This window comes from Elgaria multicarinata, chromosome 13, assembly GCF_023053635.1.
Source record: "Elgaria multicarinata webbii isolate HBS135686 ecotype San Diego chromosome 13, rElgMul1.1.pri, whole genome shotgun sequence".
NCBI classification, from domain to species: Eukaryota; Metazoa; Chordata; class Lepidosauria; order Squamata; family Anguidae; genus Elgaria; species Elgaria multicarinata.
This window is the reverse complement of record NC_086183.1, coordinates 26,572,181-26,589,509: the sequence shown is the minus strand read 5'-3', so window position 1 is coordinate 26,589,509 and position 17,329 is coordinate 26,572,181. Positions and strand designations below refer to the sequence as shown.

At 49.2% G+C, this 17,329-nt stretch overlaps 1 protein-coding gene across 1 annotated transcript; it reads right to left on the bottom strand.

The window, feature by feature from the left end:
- Nucleotides 1-282: 282 nt before the first annotated feature.
- LOC134408279 (heat shock cognate 71 kDa protein-like) lies at nt 283-16,833 on the bottom strand. The gene is made up of 9 exons (XM_063140502.1): nt 16,702-16,833; nt 9,919-10,128; nt 8,791-8,996; nt 8,164-8,316; nt 6,899-7,454; nt 5,189-5,391; nt 3,924-4,122; nt 2,694-2,926; nt 283-725 (listed from the first exon to the last, which is right to left on the bottom strand). Exons 2-9 carry the CDS (start codon nt 10,121-10,123, stop codon nt 546-548), a joined length of 1,935 nt encoding a protein of 644 aa, XP_062996572.1. The 5' UTR covers nt 10,124-10,128; nt 16,702-16,833; the 3' UTR covers nt 283-545.
- Between the last annotated feature and the right edge of the window lie 496 nt (nt 16,834-17,329).

Below are 17,329 nucleotides of genomic sequence, written 5' to 3'. Positions count from 1 at the left end.
ATCCGTAAAATCAGGCTAATGTATATACACTCGCCTATGGAGAGTAACCATTTTCTGCAAGCGACCAAATATGAAAATCTTTGTAGGATGAGAAGCAGGAGGGGGGGATAAACCTCAATCATTCTCCCCCTATAATGCCTTTATAAAGAGTTGACATGCCATAACTAACTAAATACCGGTTATGGGGCAGGCAAGTAGAATTTTCTGTGGACTAGAACCTTTTGTAGCATCCCCTAAAACACACATACCGACACAAATCAGGCTGGCACCAAGGCAGCAGGATGACAAAAAGTGCAATAATTTATTTAAGTGAGGACCACATAAAAGTCTCAATTTGGCAAAAAAGGAGACATGCCCAACTCCGTAACAAGAGCAGAAAAGGAAGTGTGGGGGGAGCAGGGGGCAAAGAGGAAAAGGGAACACCCCATTAGTGCAAAGGCTCATGGGGAGGAAAAGGGGCAGAAGAAGGTGAAGCAAATTCAAAGGCAGCTCTGAAGACAACTTGTATCCTGCCCCAAATGCAGGGTTTAGAGGAAGGAGGTCTCTCAATCCACTTCCTCAATGGTGGGTCCTGAAGAGCCACCCCCAGCCCCTCCAGCTCCTGGGAAGCCCCCAGGCATCCCCCCTGGCATGCCTCCAGCCCCCTGGTAGAGCTTGGTTATGATGGGGTTGCAGATGTTCTGAAGCTCCTTCTGTTGGTGTTCATACTCATCTTTTTCTGCCATCTAGAGGGAGAGAAGAAGAAGAACAGTCAGAGGCAGCGCATTGAGGTCACGTGACAGAAGACCTTCTGCCACCACCCTGGTTCCAATCTCAAGGGAGAGGACTCAACCAAAGGGTTTTGTTGGCTCAACGGGCCACTTCAGTTACGCTTGCGGAGGAAGCGTTAGGATTAGGCTAGCGTTGGCTCGACCCATGGAGTTTAGGAAGGACTTCTCAGTTCCTGGATTAGACCCTCCACTTTCTCTGTATGCAGGCCTACAGACTTTGGGCCTACTACTCCCATCAATCCTCCCTATTGGCTGTGCTTGCTAGGGCTCTTGGGAATTGTAGGCCAACCCCCTGCCCCCCAAAAGACAGAATATGTATCAGGATCCTTGAAAAATAAATGCTTTGTTCCAAGATATGCCCAAATTAAGATGGGTTTACCTTGAAATACAGCATTTCTTTATTGCTCAGCTGAAGGGGAATTGTAGTAGTGACACCCCTTCCTCTGCAAATTATAGTTGGGAGTAGAAAACTCCTTTCACAAATTACTTTTTTTTAATTCTGCCCTTCCTCCATGGACAACAGAGCGTTGAACATGGCTGTTCCTGCCCTCTGTATCTACAACAATATCTTTTTAACAACCTTTTGAATGATGGCTTGAACCCAGGTTCCTAATCTAAGAGTCCCTGACCTCTTTGAGTCGGTGGGCATATTTGGAATTTTGAATGTGCCGTGCGTGCTCTCACAAAATGGCTGCCAGAAGGAGACTTCCTCATTCATAAAATGGCTGCCATGGTGGGTATGGCCAGTACTGGCTTCTAGAAGTGAGAGCACATCCACACAGCAGATGTATCAGCTGCTTCCCAGCATAACTAGCATGGCTCCTGCCCTCCTCCAAAGAATCCTGGGAATTGTTTGTGTGGGTAGTCTGCTACAGATCCCCTAATCTTCTCTCACAGGACAACAGTTTCCAAGGTTCTCTTGAGAGGAGGCATCGCCATTAGGCCCTGCTTCATATCTGCTACTGTGACTTATTTTTTTTAATTTTTATTTTATTTATTTAAGGATTTTTATGCCATCATTCAGCCAAAAAAGGCTCTCACGGAGGCTTACAAAAGTATTTCTTGACATACTTTTTTGCAATTCTACACTTCTTAACAGTGGACCGCCAACCCTCAAGTACTTGAGCAATTGTTTTTATAGCTCTTGAACTCAGGCCACCTTGAAATGACGTGCTACCTTTGAAGAGATACCAGATTCTGGAGATTCAAATGGGAGCTACCATATTATGCACAAGGTGGAGCTCCTTGCAAAACCAGGGCATCCTGGTTGCCTACAATATGTCTCTAACTACTGATTAAAACAGTTCTCTCTCTCTCTACAATACACCAGGCTTCGCAGAGGCAAAATTCCAGCAGATCTGCAAGAGGGGAGAAGTTCTGTTTTTTCAGACACCAGACCAGAGTCGAGGTCCATCTTTGGGAGGCCTCAGCTGCCCCCTAGTGGAACAGCTGGGCAAAACACAAAGACCCTGCCGTTCAAGGACCAACTCTAGAAGTCTATCTGTACTTTAGACAGACTAGGTTGAGACGTTTCCTCTTCTCAAGGAACGGTAGCTATTTTGGAAGAGGGAGGCACAAATCGATCTATTGAACGGCAGAACTATAGATAGTTAGATTCTTAGAGCTATGCCCAGGAAACCCTGGGAAGTAGCCATGAGGTGAAGAAGTCTCAGCGGCGGCAAATGAAGCTTTACCTGGCTATCCACCCAACATGTATGATAAAGCAAAAAAAGGGGCACGTTATTGCTGGTGACCCAAAATCAAGTAAAGCCTCGCTTCTCTGCCATTACGTGTAGCTTCGAGGCTTGCCACGTGGTCTCCGTGCAGGAGCACGGACCTTCACCTTTTCAAAGTTATCTCCCATTTGGAAATAAGAACAGTCCCGGACGGCCACGCTACCCCCCACAACCATGCCAAACTCACCTGGTTCCTGTCCAGCCAGGAAATGACCTCATTGCACTTGTCCAGGATCTTTTGCTTATCCTCTGGGGACAGCTTGTCCTTGAGCTTCTCATCCTCCGCCGTGCTCTTCATGTTGAAGGCCAGAGACTCCAGGGAGTTCTTGGCCGCAATCTTTTCCCGCTGGACTTCGTCCTCGGCCTTGTACTGCTCCGCCTCTTGGACCATGCGCTCAATCTCCTCCTTGCTAAGCCGACCTGTGGCAGAAAGGGAGAGCAATCGAAGTCACCTCCAAGCTAGGGTGGCCGTTTGCCCTTTCCTTTTTTAAAACACAGTTCTCTAATGGAAAGCTGTCCAGTCCAAGTCCGGCTTAAATATAAAGAGTGGCAGGAACTGTTGCCCATTCACAGTTAGCACCCAATTACCCTGGTCATTCTTCTGCACTATGATAATATTGACTAATAATATTGACAGTAACAATAACACTAATAATAAATGTATTTCTTACCCGCCTCTCCATTTTGATCGAGGCGGGGAACAACGGTAAGTATAAAATACACTAAATACTGATTAAAAACACAGTATACATTGTTAAAACATCCTAAAACATCCCAAAAGCATCCTAAAATTCCACTGGATAGGCCTGCTGGAAGATCTCAGTCTTTATAGCTTTCTTAAATGCTAAAAGACTATCAAGTTGACAAATCTCCTCCAGCAGGCCATTCCACAGTCTGGGAGCAGCAGAAGAGAAGGTCCTCTGGGTAATATCCATCAGCCTGGTTTTGTTTGACTGAAGTAGATTCTTCCCAGAGGACCTGAGTGTGCAGGGAGGATTGTACAGGAGAAGGCGATCCCGCAGGTAGCCTGGACCCAAACCATGTAGGGCTTTAAAGGTGATAAACAATACTTTATACTTCGCCTGGAAACTAATTGGCAGCTAGTGAAGGGATTTTAGAACTGGTGTAATGTGGTATTTCCAGCAAATTATTGTCTTTGGTCATGGCACACTCTCCTTCGTACACAATAAACAATTCTTATTTATAATAGTAGTAATAGTGATAATTTCTAAATTTGCATCTACACCTTTAACATATGCAGATGTTAAAGGAAAATTAATAGCCTCATTTTTTGCGATGCATTTCCTCCTTTTAGGTTATTCATAAGGTGCCCTCCTGCACCAAGCGCACAGACACAGGGCCGTGCCCGCAGCAGGCAAGACGCGAGGGCTGCATCCCGTTCTCCAGACGTGCTCACCTTTATCGTTGGTGATCGTGATCTTGTTCTCCTTGCCAGTGCTCTTGTCCACCGCGGAGACATTGAGGATGCCATTGGCATCAATATCAAAGGTCACCTCGATCTGGGGGACGCCCCGAGGAGCGGGAGGGATCCCTGTCAACTCAAACTTGCCCAGCAAATTATTGTCTTTGGTCATGGCACGCTCTCCTTCATACACCTGGGGTGGCCGGGGGAGGGGGGGAGAAGAGAAATCAAACCCATCAACAGGTTAGAAAGCACAACTTGAGAACTGCCCAAACAAACCTGGGTTGCCCATTTTATCTCAAAACACTGCAGCATTTGGAATACACACAAAGTTTGGTTTTCGCTCCGACATACTTCCCCCTCCCAAAACATTGCATCTTATTCATATTTCCTGGGCAAGTAGGACTTGTCTCCCTGCATGTAGAGAATGAGCATGTCAGGCAAAAGGAGGCCTGGATGGATTCTACTTTGATATGCTAGTTTTCTATAGACAGGAAGGTATTCCCCTCCTCACCTGTTCCCTTGGGGATGCAGACTCCCTGCACTTTGAAAGCAAGTGTATATTGGGGAAAGAAGTCATCCAGATCCTTCTCTCAGTTCCAAAGGGCAGCACATCTAAGCTAGAACTCAGTTCTGCTGCACAGCAATAAAGCAGGAAAATGATAGGCAGGAGGGGGTCTAAACCCTTCCCCCCGCCCCCCGCTGTTGGTCTTCCAGCTAGTCTATAAGACCAGGCACTTCTCTAAACGAGCGATTAATTGCATGCTCATGATTGGTCAGTCACAGAAGTGTGCAGGTCCATCACACTACGCCCCCTTGAAATCTCGCTTTAAAAAACCCAAACAAAACAGAGATACTGCAGTATTATCTGGGAAACCGCAGGAACGCTCAGTGTGTAAACTTGGCGTTCTGTCACTAGGTGGCACAGTTTCAATATACTTAATGGAGCGTTTCTGAGAAGGGAACTTTTCATTTCAATATCACATGGCTGCGTGTAAAGGCGCACATTGTGATTGTGGGAAGTCTGCAGAGGACGAAAGCCCTGGTAAGGCTACAGGATTTTTCTTGTGTGTGGAGAAGCTTTGCAAGTCTGGCTGGAAGAAATGCACCCAAGGAGAGATTGTGATGGAGGTGGGAGGCAAACGCAGCTGCTGAGACAAGTGACACTGCTAGCAAACATCCCTCTCCTGCATTACCATGGTGCACACGTGCCTGCACAAATACACACACCTGCTTAGCTAAAGACTGCCTCCACTTACTTGGATGAGGACTCCAGGCTGGTTGTCCGAGTAAGTCGTGAAGGTCTGGGTCTGCTTGGTGGGGATGGTGGTGTTGCGCTTGATAAGGGCCGTCATCACCCCACCAGCCGTCTCAATACCCAGGGACAAGGGGGTGACATCCAAAAGCAGCAGGTCCTGCACGTTCTCGGACTTGTCCCCACACAGGATGGCAGCCTGGACAGCTGGTGGAACAATGCGATATGTCAAGGAGCAGAAAAGTGAAACAGGCGCCTTGTATGAGAAATCCTGCCGGATCAGGTCCTTTGATGCCCAGTATCCTATACTCCCCAACCCACAACCAAATGGCCAACAAACAGATCCTTCCAGGAAGCCCCCTTTCCCACTGCCCCACACATGACAACCCTCCGCCGCTGCTGACACCCCACATTTCATTTCTCAAGGCTAAACTCCACACTGCATTAAATGCATAGCATGCCCCGGATCTGCACTGTTTTGCTTACTTTTGTCTAAGCATGCAGGGTCCTGATCCAGATTGGGACTGCCACACACAGGGTAGGGCAGCTTTAAACCTTGCCATCCAGCCACATTTTCTCCCTGAAATTCATGCACCACTCCGCCCACCCCCCGGTGGGGACTAAAAAAAAGAAAATATCCCCCATCTATGGCATTTAAAAAAACAACAACAGATGCAACAATAGGTCAAAAGATGTGCATACACAGTTCTTCTAAACCCATTGTCCATCTCCGGGCTGAATAGACCCGTGTCTCAAGGCTGGATAAAGATAATACGGATGCATGTATATATGAGGAGCAAAAGTGGTACAGGACAGTAGCACTTTTCTCATGCCATCTTCAACACTCTGTAGGTGACTTGTAAGCTTCCAGGTGGTTTGTACTGTAACTCCCATAATCCCTGACCAATGCTGTCTGGGACGGATGAGTGCGTAATTCAAAATGCCTGGAGGGCACTGCCCCAACTTGGAAAGAATAGCACCCCCTATCCATTGTCTGTCCCCTTGATTCTTTTGGGGATACTTCCTGACTGTTAGAGCAGTACGACAATGGAACCAGTTGCCTAAGGAGGTGGTTGGCTCTCCCACACTAAAGGCATTCAAGAAGCAGCTGGACAACCATCTGTTAGGTATGCTTTAAGGTGGATTCCTGCATTGAGCGGGGGGGGGGGGGGTTGGACTCGATGGCCTTGTAGGCCCCTTCCAACTCTGCTATTCTATGATTCTATGGCATGGAATGGGACAGTGGCTACAGCTACTTGGACAAACATTTAGAACATGTCTCTAGCCAAACACTGTAGGACGGACTTCTAAGTTCGGCATACTGTGTGTTATTGCAAGTCAACGGAACCCAAGGCACCCTTTCCTGCGTAAACTTTACAGATGGAGCTTTGCCTTCATCTGGGTGATCCCCCCCTTTCCAATGTGAGGGGGTGGGGCTTACTGTTCTGAGCTTGCCTTTCTGAAGAACAGACAGGAGAGGGGCTACAAGCTCAGTGTGATAGAAAAGGTCCCAGGTTTGATCTCTGGCTTTTCCAGGTAGGGTGAGGAAAAGAATCCCACCTGAAACCCTGGAGAGCTGCTGCCAGTCAGTGTCAACAATACTAGGCTAGATGGACCAAGGGTCTAACTCAGTAGAAGGCAGCTTCTTGGTTGCTTCTCTCTTACTCTGATCCATTGCTTGTATGGGATTCTACCTTTGAATGAGGCCCTTTACCTGCTCCGTAAGCCACCGCTTCATCCGGGTTGATGCTCTTGTTGAGCTCCCTGCCATTGAAGAAGTCCTGCAGAAGCTTCTGGATCTTGGGGATGCGGGTCGAGCCACCAACCAGCACGATGTCATGCACCTGGGCCTTATCCAGCTTGGCGTCCCGCAAGGCTTTCTCCACGGGCTCCAGGGTCCCTCGGAAGAGATCGGCATTCAGCTCCTCAAAGCGGGCCCGGGTGATGGACGTGTAGAAGTCAATGCCCTCATAGAGAGAGTCGATCTCGATGGACGCCTGGGTGGAGGAGCTGAGGGTGCGCTTGGCCCGCTCACAGGCCGTGCGCAGGCGCCGGACCGCCCGCTTGTTGTCCGTGATGTCTTTCTTGTGCTTGCGCTTGAACTCCGACACAAAGTGGTTCACCATGCGGTTGTCAAAATCCTCGCCCCCCAAGTGCGTGTCCCCAGCTGTTGACTTCACCTCGAAGATGCCGTCCTCGATGGTCAGGATGGAGACATCAAAGGTGCCGCCACCCAGGTCAAAGATCAAGACGTTGCGCTCACCGCCCACCTGCAGAGAGGACAGCCCAGCTATTTAGGAAATGCGCCCTAGCTTGGAGGGACTTCCATGTCCTCTACCCAAATGGGCCAATGCAAATTAGCACAAGATGCCAGCTCTAACTGTGAACTGAATCTTGGTCTGCATGAGGGGACAGGAATAAAAATTTGGTGGGTGGGGCTGGATGACCCAGACCTCTGTGATCAGGGTCAATTGGGAAGGGGAGACAGCAGCAAGGGAGATCCCCACTGACTGACTGGAGGTAACAGCAGAGACTCTTCTCCCCATGAGACCTGGCAGGGTGGAGCTTGGGGGAGGGGCCACAAGTGAGGCCCCGCGGGCCAACTTGGTGGGCCAAACCGGCCCATGGGCCAAAGGTTCCTCATCCCTGGCATAAATGCTACTCCTGAAGTCACCCTGACTCTATAGACCTGCACTTAGGTTCTTTGCCTAACTGGGAACTGTTTTATGAAGGCGCTGAGAAAGTTTATGCTCTCCACATTTTGGATTTTAGCTCCCATCAACCTCCAACCAGCCCGGCCAACTGTTAGGAACATGGGGAGTGGTAGCCCAAAACAACAGCAGCGTGTTAGCTGAGAAAGGCTGGTTTACCCCCTCACAATATAGTGTATGTGCTTACTGCCTTCCCCACCCTTCAAATTCACTGTCTTAAACCTCAACCGAAGCCAGCCAGCGTTAAGAGGCTAGTCTTCCTCCTCACCTTCTTATCCAGCCCGTAGGCTATGGCCGCCGCCGTGGGCTCATTGATGATGCGGAGGACATTGAGGCCTGAGATGGTGCCCGCGTCCTTGGTGGCCTGTCGCTGGGAGTCGTTGAAGTAGGCCGGGACTGTAATGACCGCGTTGGCAATGTTCTGTGAGGGAAAGATGGAGAAACACAGTCAGGGGGAGTCCCCACTCCTCAATCCCATCACGTTTGGGGGAGGAAAAAGAAACGGGGGTGCCATATTGACACCTTGGTCTCACAGGTTGCTGACAGATGGACACCTGCGGGATGTGGCACAATGAGGACAGCCTTTGGTGAGGATTGCAGTGACCTAGAAGGACTACATAGGAAGTACAGATAGCCCAGTCTCAAGTGAGGACTAGAAACTGGATCTCCAGACTCCCAGTCCAACACTCTTAAACACTACACCACACTGGCTCTCTCATAACAACGTGTTTCCTCCCAGGTACTATTATTATTATATATATTACTATGAGGTCTGCAGATCAGCTCAGATGGAACCTGAGGTGGGTGGCGGATGATGTCGCTATCCCTGCTAATCAAAAAAGCCCAGAGCTTTGCTCCTGCATGTCCTTCCTCCGTCACACCACCAGTGACCCACCTTGCCTAGGTAGGCCTCGGCGATCTCCTTCATCTTGGTGAGAACCATCGAGGAGATCTCCTCCGCGTAGAAGGACTTGGTCTCGCCCTTGTACTCCACCTGCACCTTGGGGCGACCCCCGTCGTTGATCACGTGGAAGGGCCAGTGCTTCATGTCGGAGTGCACCACAGGATCGTCGTAACGGCGGCCAATGAGGCGCTTGGCGTCTGGGTTAAAGAAAAGGAGAGAAAGGGAACAGTAATGAGGCTCTCTCGGGAGGAGCAGCCGGCCTTAAAACCAGTAGGATCGGATTGCTTGCACAAGAGGCAGGCACCCACAGTTCCTCCCTTTGTGTGGTGTAACTCTGCCCAGGAAGTGCAGGCTCCAGGGTTTTTTTGAGAACCTTGGGAAAGATACCCTCAATGGACCCCCTCCTTCCATGAGTCCACCTTCTCACCACCATTGTCCCCAGCTGCTCTTGTTCCTCAGCTTCTTTCTCATCACTGCCACCACTTGCTTGCTTGCCACAGAGAGTCAGGGAGCAAGCAGGCAGTGGCATCCCCTGCTGGGGCACAGAGCCCCCTGCTCCCCTGGGGCACAGAGCCCCCTACTGCTACCAACCCATGGCCTCACCCCTTTCCCCCAACCGATGACAATTCAGTTGCTTCCTTGATTTGGGGCAGTTTCCTCCCTGCCCCGCCATTCTAAAAGGCTGAAATGCCTCACCTAAGGCTGACTTGCCAGCAGCAAGGGCTTTAAGCTACAGTAGGCTGTTATGTTTTGTATTTTTTGACTCCACCCCTTCTGCCTTTGGCCACACCCCTTCCATTTTCAGCCCTGTTCCACCCCTGGAAGGCAGCATCCAAGAGCTTCTCCGAAATGGAGTTCAGCCACTCGGGTGGAAAGAGATTCCCCGCCCCTTGCATTAGGGCCACCGGGAGTTTACATACAATTCCTCTAATGCAGAACAGACGCTTTAGCGACAGCTCCTACTGTCAGCTACTGAAGTCTTAGCTGTGAACACCACGCACAAGTCTAAAGGCAGCCCCTCTCCAGGGAAGGAGCACCTGGGGCGTAGCCTGCCCTTCTCAGCCTGGGCTCAGAACGGAGCCAGCGCTCCCTGGATGGCGAGGCAAGACCAATCCTTACCGAAGACAGTGTTGGTGGGATTCATGGCCACCTGGTTCTTGGCAGCATCGCCGATGAGGCGCTCCGTGTCGGTGAAGGCCACGTAGCTGGGGGTGGTGCGGTTGCCCTGGTCGTTGGCAATGATCTCCACCTTGCCATGTTGGAAGACGCCTACGCAGGAGTAAGTGGTCCCCAGATCAATGCCTACAGCTGGACCCTTGGACATCTTGGCTGCAACAGGACACATGCTCAGTGTTAATACAACGGCAGCAGAAAGGACGCCGTCATGTTCTGGTTACGTGGCCCCTACTTTCACCCAGAGAGACAGCGCATACTTTGGGTTTTGCAGAGCACCTTCTTTTGTTTATTATTACATTTCTATGCCGCCCAACAGCCGAAGCAGTCTGGGCAGTGCACAAAACAAAACTTAACACCATAGAATATTTTTAAATTATTATTTATTGCTTTTCTATACTGCCCAATAGCCAAAGCTCTCTGGGCGGTTCACAAAAATTAAAGCCATAAAGTACAATTTAAAGTATAAAACTTAAAGCCACGCTATAACACAGTATAAAAGGACGGCCGGAATAAAACCGAACAGCAGTGCAGAGATTTAAAATACAGATTTAAAACAGCAAAGTTAAAAGACTAAGATGGTAAAATGTTAAAGTGCTGGGAGAATCAATATAAGAACCAACCTTTTTATAAAACGCACACTTAATATGAAAAACTAAAATGTGTAACACAAGTCAAAATCCCAATGAAAGCTAACCGCAGTGTAAAAACAGGGGCTTGGAAACCGAAAGATTAAAAACTCCTGAGAGCATAAGGAGGATAAGGAATGGCCACAACGCAGGAGGCAAAGGGTTAAAGCCCCCTAGCACTGCCCTCACCCTCTGGATCCAATCCAGATTGGGCCGCTGTACTTAGGGTGACCATATGGAAAGGAGGACAGGGCTCCTGTATCTTTAACAGTTGCATAGAAAAGGGAATTTCTGCAGGTGTTATTTCTATGCATGCAGCACCTGGTGAAATCCCCTCTTCATCCCAACAGTTAAAGCTGCAGGAGCCCTGCTGTCTTTTGTATCTGATCAAGAGGGCAGGGCTCCTGCAGCTTTAACTGTTGTGACAAAGAGGGAATTTCACCAGGTGCTGCATGCATACAAATGACACCTGCTGAAATCCCCTTTTCAATACAATGCAACTGTTAAAAATACAAGAGCCCTGTCTTCCTTTTCACACGGTCACCCTAGCTGAACCTGCCATTCATTTTGTTTAAAAAGCCATTCAGGCAGAGATATTTTGGAATGGGGGGCGGGGGGCGGATTTAGCACATTCTTCTAGAAAAGGGCAACGGAAAGAGGTAAATAAATAAATAAATGCAAAGCAGGTCACAATTTCAGTTCTTGTGCAGACAGAGACCCTGCTTGCTATGTGTGCAAAATATTTGCTTGGCTTGGGGCCCCCTACTGGAAACTTTTGGAATAGCACCCCCAGATGCGAAGAAACCTTTGGAAAAAGCCAAATCCCTTAAGCATCACCAAACAAAAACTTTCCATGAGCCAGCCCAAAACACTGGAATCCAAGTTACTGCTCCTGCTCACATATAATGCTTATGGCTTATTCCCCCAAAGCAGGATTAAGCAATAAGCATTAGGTTCCTTTAGGCGCCAAGCGGACATTGCACTGCAAGTACAATGTAGGTCTCTTGAAGAATGCAAATCATACAACCTACTGCTACATATTAGACCCATTGCAAGGGAAAGGTAGACTGAGGGAGTTCAGAGAATCCTAGGCTATGCCCTGTATACCAGGCTATCGAAAAGCATCCTGTTCAACTCAGAGCAAGGTAATAGCAAGCTATTCTACAGAGCCTAAAAAGTCTAAGCATTGACATGACGTTTTATGTCAGCGCTACAACATAGAACAGGTTTGGGTCCCACAGATTGAAAGCAGATTGAAGGCAGTAAAGATCTTGTAGGGCTGGGGAAAAAAAACTTGCCAGGATACCCCATTTCCCCCCCAGCCATGGCTGTTATGCTTTGTACAGCACCTAGCACAGGTTAAGCTAGAAGCGGTAAAGGAACAATGAATTTCAGCTGGAAACTTGGAAGCCTCTCAAACCCGAAGATGCAAAAGACTAGAAATGCTGAAGAACTCAGCACATGTTCGAGAACACTTCTCTCTAACTTGCAGGTGCAGAATAGTCCCAGCTGCGGGAGAGTTGTAGCTTCCGGACAAACCTTTTCGGAACCGAGAAAGCTAAAAGGCACGCAAGTTAAAAATTAAAGGAAAAAGCGAGCCTAGCTGCTAAAAACCAAATTAACTACAACAAAAACGCCAGTAGCTGGAGAGATTGCTGCGTGTGTGTATTCCCTATGCTACACCCTTTGTCAAAGGAACCGTGGCACCTTTATCGCCTAGCGTTGCAGCCAGGTGGCCGTCCGTTAAGGCAAAGCACAGAGAAATTGGCTTATCAAGTCCTGGGGCCAAGCGCTGGCTTTCAAACTACACCCAGTCCTGGAGGTGGAAGCCAAGGGGTGGGTCTAAGAAAGGAGAACTCGGAAGGGAGACGGAATACTGTATCTTATTTGCAAGCTCAGAGAACGGCACCGCTTGTCGCCAAGATAGGATTCTTAAAACACACACACACACACACACACACACACACACACACACACCAACCCCTCCTGCTAGACTTTGTGCTGTGCCCAGCTCTGCCCCATATCAGGAATAGCCAAAGGGCACGGAAGGAGTGCAAACAGCTGCTTGGGGGGGTGGATCGGCTGCGGCTGTACATTCTTCTCTCTCTGTGTCTCTCTTCCGAGCCAGTGAAGATCCTTCTAGAACTCCACAGCTGGGAGGGCTCTGAGACTGCGGCTTAGGCGGATCGGAAGACTGCAGCAAGCGAGCCAAGAAAACCGCCACGGTCTGCCGCTGAGGAGGCTCTGCAAAACGCCTCCCGCTCCCTCGGCTTTAAGGCAGCCTTTCCCCACAAACCTAGTGCCCATCTCGAGACGCATTGAACGACAACCTCCCTGCTCTATCATGACTATTGGCCTTGCTGGCTGGGGACGATGGGGGTTGTAGTCCAGGACACCCAGAGCCTCCGCTTCCAGGGCCAACCCTGCCCTCCCTATAAAGCCAACGGCTAGATGTTACCTCCACCCCAGTTTTCTAGGGAACCCAGATATCCTAGATGCCTAATCCCATCCCACATCAGGGTCCATTTAGCCCAGTACTGTTGACACTGGCTGGCAGCAGCTCTCCAGGGTTTCAGGCAGGATCCTTTCATGGTCCTATCTGGAGAAGGTGGGGATTGAACCTAGGACCTTGTACAGGGGCTCTGTCATCTGAAAGCCCCTTCTAATTTTGCTAACACTTTAATCACCCCCTCACCCCTTCACTAAGATCTCAAACCGCATAGGGGAAAGAAGCAGGGTTTAGACTGAACAGCACTGCCCCCAAAAGCCCCAAAAGCCAATGAATGTCAGCTCCAGAATATGCAAGTGCCTCTGAACATAGTTAAGAGTGCCTTGCCCTGACCTTTGAGTAACCACAACCGTTCTGCACACATCTGACATATTGGGGAGGAGAGAAGCAGGGAGGCTTTTAAGTTGTGGGACAAAAATCCTGGCAGATCTGTTTCCCAGAACACATGGCGCGGTGGTAAGAGTAGGACGGGGGCGCGCGGGGGGGGGGGGGGGGAAGACCCAGGTTCAAATCCCCACTCAGCTATCATGATCATGGGATGACACTCTCTCAGCTTGACCTACCTCATGGGCATATTGTGAAGGTAAATAGCAGTGGGGAACAGATGTATGCAAACAGATCTTTCTGCAGAAGGTAATTATATCATGTTAAAAGGGCAGAGACTGTCTTGATTTTTTTTTAAAATTGATCTGTAAATCACCCAGGGACTCTTTCAGGCTGACTAGACTTCCCTTCCCTGTCTAAATATGCATAGGATTGAACCCTAAACTTAGTAAAAATGAAAGACAACCCTCTTCCACCCCCATTAGAGGCAACAGCCCAGCACAGAACATACCCAGCAGACTTTACGGAAAGAGTAGGGGAAAATCTAATTCAACCTTCCCCAATCTGGTGCTCTCCAGATCTGTAGGACTACAACTCCCATCATCCTGTGTGACTGGGCATTGTAGTCTGACACATCTGGAGGACACCAAGATGGGAAAGGTTGAATATTCAAGGGTGGGTAACTTGGGATGCTCTAGAAATTGTTGGACTGCAACTCCCATAATCCCTCACCTTTGGCTAGGCTGGCTAGTGCTGATGGGAGTTGTAGGCCAAAACAGCTGGAAGGCCATAAATTGCTCATCCATGCTTTAAACCCATTCACTGTGTGGGGGTGGGGCAGGGAGGAAGATTCCGGCTAGATAGCAGGAAAAACTCCCTGACTGTTAGAGCAGTACGACAATGGAACCAATGACCCAGGGAGGTCGTGGTCTCTCCCACAGTAGAGGCCTTCAAGAGGCAGCTGGACAACCATCTGTCAGGGATGCTTTAAGGTGGATTCCTGCACTCAGCAGGGGGTTGGACTCGATGGCCTTATAGGCCCCTTCCAACTCTACTATTATATGATTCCAAGTACTTTTCCTCCAGGAAGATAACATACATCTACATTCCCAGGAGAGTCAACTTCATCTGCTCCTCCATCAATACCCAGAAAGGCAACCTACCAACACACCTGGTTTCCCATCCACCCCGAAAGGGAGCAAAGTCAGAGCAACAACCACAGCTGCTGAAGCAAAATACTCCACCTTTGAAGCCTCGTCAAGCCTTCCCCAATATAAATACATTCTAAATTTATAATTGATTCAAAATTCAAACTTCCACCTCCTGGTTCTGGAACTCAAGTTACCAACTTCCCCAGTCACCCTGTGTAGCTATGCCATAAGGAAGAGCTTCATTTGCAGACATCAGCAAAGGATAACAAATCAATACCTATCTGTGCCATGATTTCACCTGCCTGATTTCCACTGCCTTTAGACACACAAGAGCAGGGTTTTTCTTCATCAGCTGGCAACTGAGTGCTTCAGCTATTGGGCAGTTTATAAATGTAACAAATAAGTAAATAAACTACTCTTAGAATGCCCTACTTTGCAGTTAAGTGAATTGTGAGAATCCACTCTATGAACACAGTAGCAGGAACAACACAAGTAATAACTAATACATAAAAATCCATTGTAAAAAATGTACCTGCTAACAGGTAGCTGTTTATGGATCAACAGGTTTTTAGCTCTTTACTTTCTCATCTTGCGTTTTATATTGTAGGTTTTATTTACAATTTTTTTTTATCATAACTGCAAAACATCTAGTGAAATTTTTTTTATGAGATGTTTAAAATAATATAAACGCTTTGGGCGAAAATGGTCCTGTCTTTAGACAGCGCTAAGAATCAAATATTTGGGAGTTGGGGGGGACGTTATCCACTCTGACCCCATAGGGTAGAACAGGATATAATCAAATAAAAATAAGAATCTCCATAAATAAAAGGGACTAAGATGACATCTATGATATGCACCACGATCTCACACACTCTCCTTCCCTCCTTTCTCTTTTGAACTTCGCTAGCAGCTGTTCCCAGCAGAGCAGCAGGAAAGGGTTACAGCATTGCAACACACAAATCATCCGCCGTGCAAAAGTCGTCGCTGGACTTGTCAGACACGAGCGTTTAGACAGGGGGCATCTGATAGTAATTTTCCAGGGCAAAGGCTACTCTGGCCTTTATTTCGATATGGCCAATTAAACAGCCTCGTTGGCAGCAAGGGAAAACGACATTTCCAGAGTTTAGACAAGCACAAGCCACTCTGGGGACCCAGGAGTCCGGGATGCGCTCTACAACCCCTCCCCTTCACTACTGAATCGCCGACAACTCGCGACAGACCCTGATCCCACGCACGCTCAGCGCCAATATAGACATTACTTTAGATCCGTATCAAGCAGCTACTTTTTTAAAATAATAATAATAATAATAATTCTAGAGTAGATGCAGGGCCCCCAATCTGGATTGGGGTCCTAGCAGGTAAAGGGTGGGTAATTGGGAAGCGTTTTTAAGAACCCTGCTGCACCTACTCTTATGTAGTGACACGGATTTAACGTAAAGTCTATTTCGGTCTTTACCTGCGTCATGTTGCGGGTCGAATCCCATAAAACTCAATAGCGCATAGCAAGAAACTGCGCACATAACTAGGACAGGTTTTGCAACCCGATCTCACCCACCTGAAGCAAGATCTCCAAGTTTAGCGTGTCTCGCAAGAACCCGCGCAACCTTTTCCCCAGCCCCACCGCGGACCCCAAAATCCCCGAAGCCTTTTAAGCTGACAAACCCAACGACAGGTTTCCAAACCTACTAGGTACCGGGATCCAGTCACGCCCTCTCTTTCCGCCCTATACAGTTTTGAGTTTGTTTTTTTACTCCTCAGCCCCACACGTGCGGCTGCGCGGCGAAAGGAAAGCACTCTGCATTACGCTCAGAGACGCTCTTGCGTCGCCGCTGCTCGAGATGAGCTCCGCCGTTCGGCGGGACCCCCGGGGGTTCGGCTTACAGCCCCGCCACGGTTCCGTGAAAAAGGCGAGCAAAACCCACGCAGCTCTTTTGAGGGGCGAGCGCAGCTTTGCAGGGAACGCGCCACGCGTTGGAGCCCTCCAAAGAGAACGATCGACTGGGATCCGCAGCGGGATCGGATGGAACCCGCCCTCGTCTGGACGCCAAACAATCCCAACTACGCAGTAGCAGCCACTTCGATTCTTTCTGCTGAACGCAACGCCTGCAAAGGGTACCTGTTCGTCAGTGCAGCCGACTTCCTTTTTTTTGGAATAGTAGAAATATATGGAGGAGGGAATAAAATACACCGTGCAATTGGAAAGCTTTTGCACATTCGCCCGCCTGTCCCAGACTTTATACGACCCACCAACTAGGCGGCCCCTCCTCCTCTTCCCTGGCTAGTGCTTTTTTCCGCTCCCCACCCCGCTAAGGGCGCTGACACTTTGCAGAAGCTTCTCGATTTGGCTGCTGCCCTCGTCCAATCCGGCTCCGGATCGGGCTGTCTGTCAAAGGGGGAGGGGCGTGGCCTTGGGGAGAGGAGGGTGGGGTCGAGCGCCAGCTGTTGCCATTCGCTGGTCTGGACGGGTTTGAGGCGCGCCTGGAACTTTCAAGAAGGGGAGGGGGCGCCGGGGCGCGCCCGCCCGCTCACCCGCCTGCCCGCCCTTCCCGTGTACGCGGCGAAGGGGCCCACTCCCACGCGGGCGCTATAAATACATCTCTCGACCGACGCGTCCTTCCCTAGGCAGCCATGGGCTCATGTTCTAATTTTACTCCGCTGGGGTGATTATTTTGGGGGAAAGGGCAGGTGTGGCACAAAAGGACACGGGATGGGAGACCGGCGCTGATACTGACGGCTTTAAATGG

Bases quoted from the DNA above. Each gene is read 5' to 3' on its own strand.
- LOC134408279 (XM_063140502.1), bottom strand. From the start codon at position 10,123: ATGTCCAAGGGTCCAGCTGTAGGCATTGATCTGGGGACCACTTACTCC. The intron at 7,455-8,163 runs GTGAGGAGGAAG...TCCTCTCTGCAG, and splicing joins CCTACGGGCTGGATAAGAAG to GTGGGCGGTGAGCGCAACGT. The intron at 4,123-5,188 runs GTAAGTGGAGGC...CGGCCACCCCAG, and splicing joins AGCCTGGAGTCCTCATCCAA to GTGTATGAAGGAGAGCGTGC.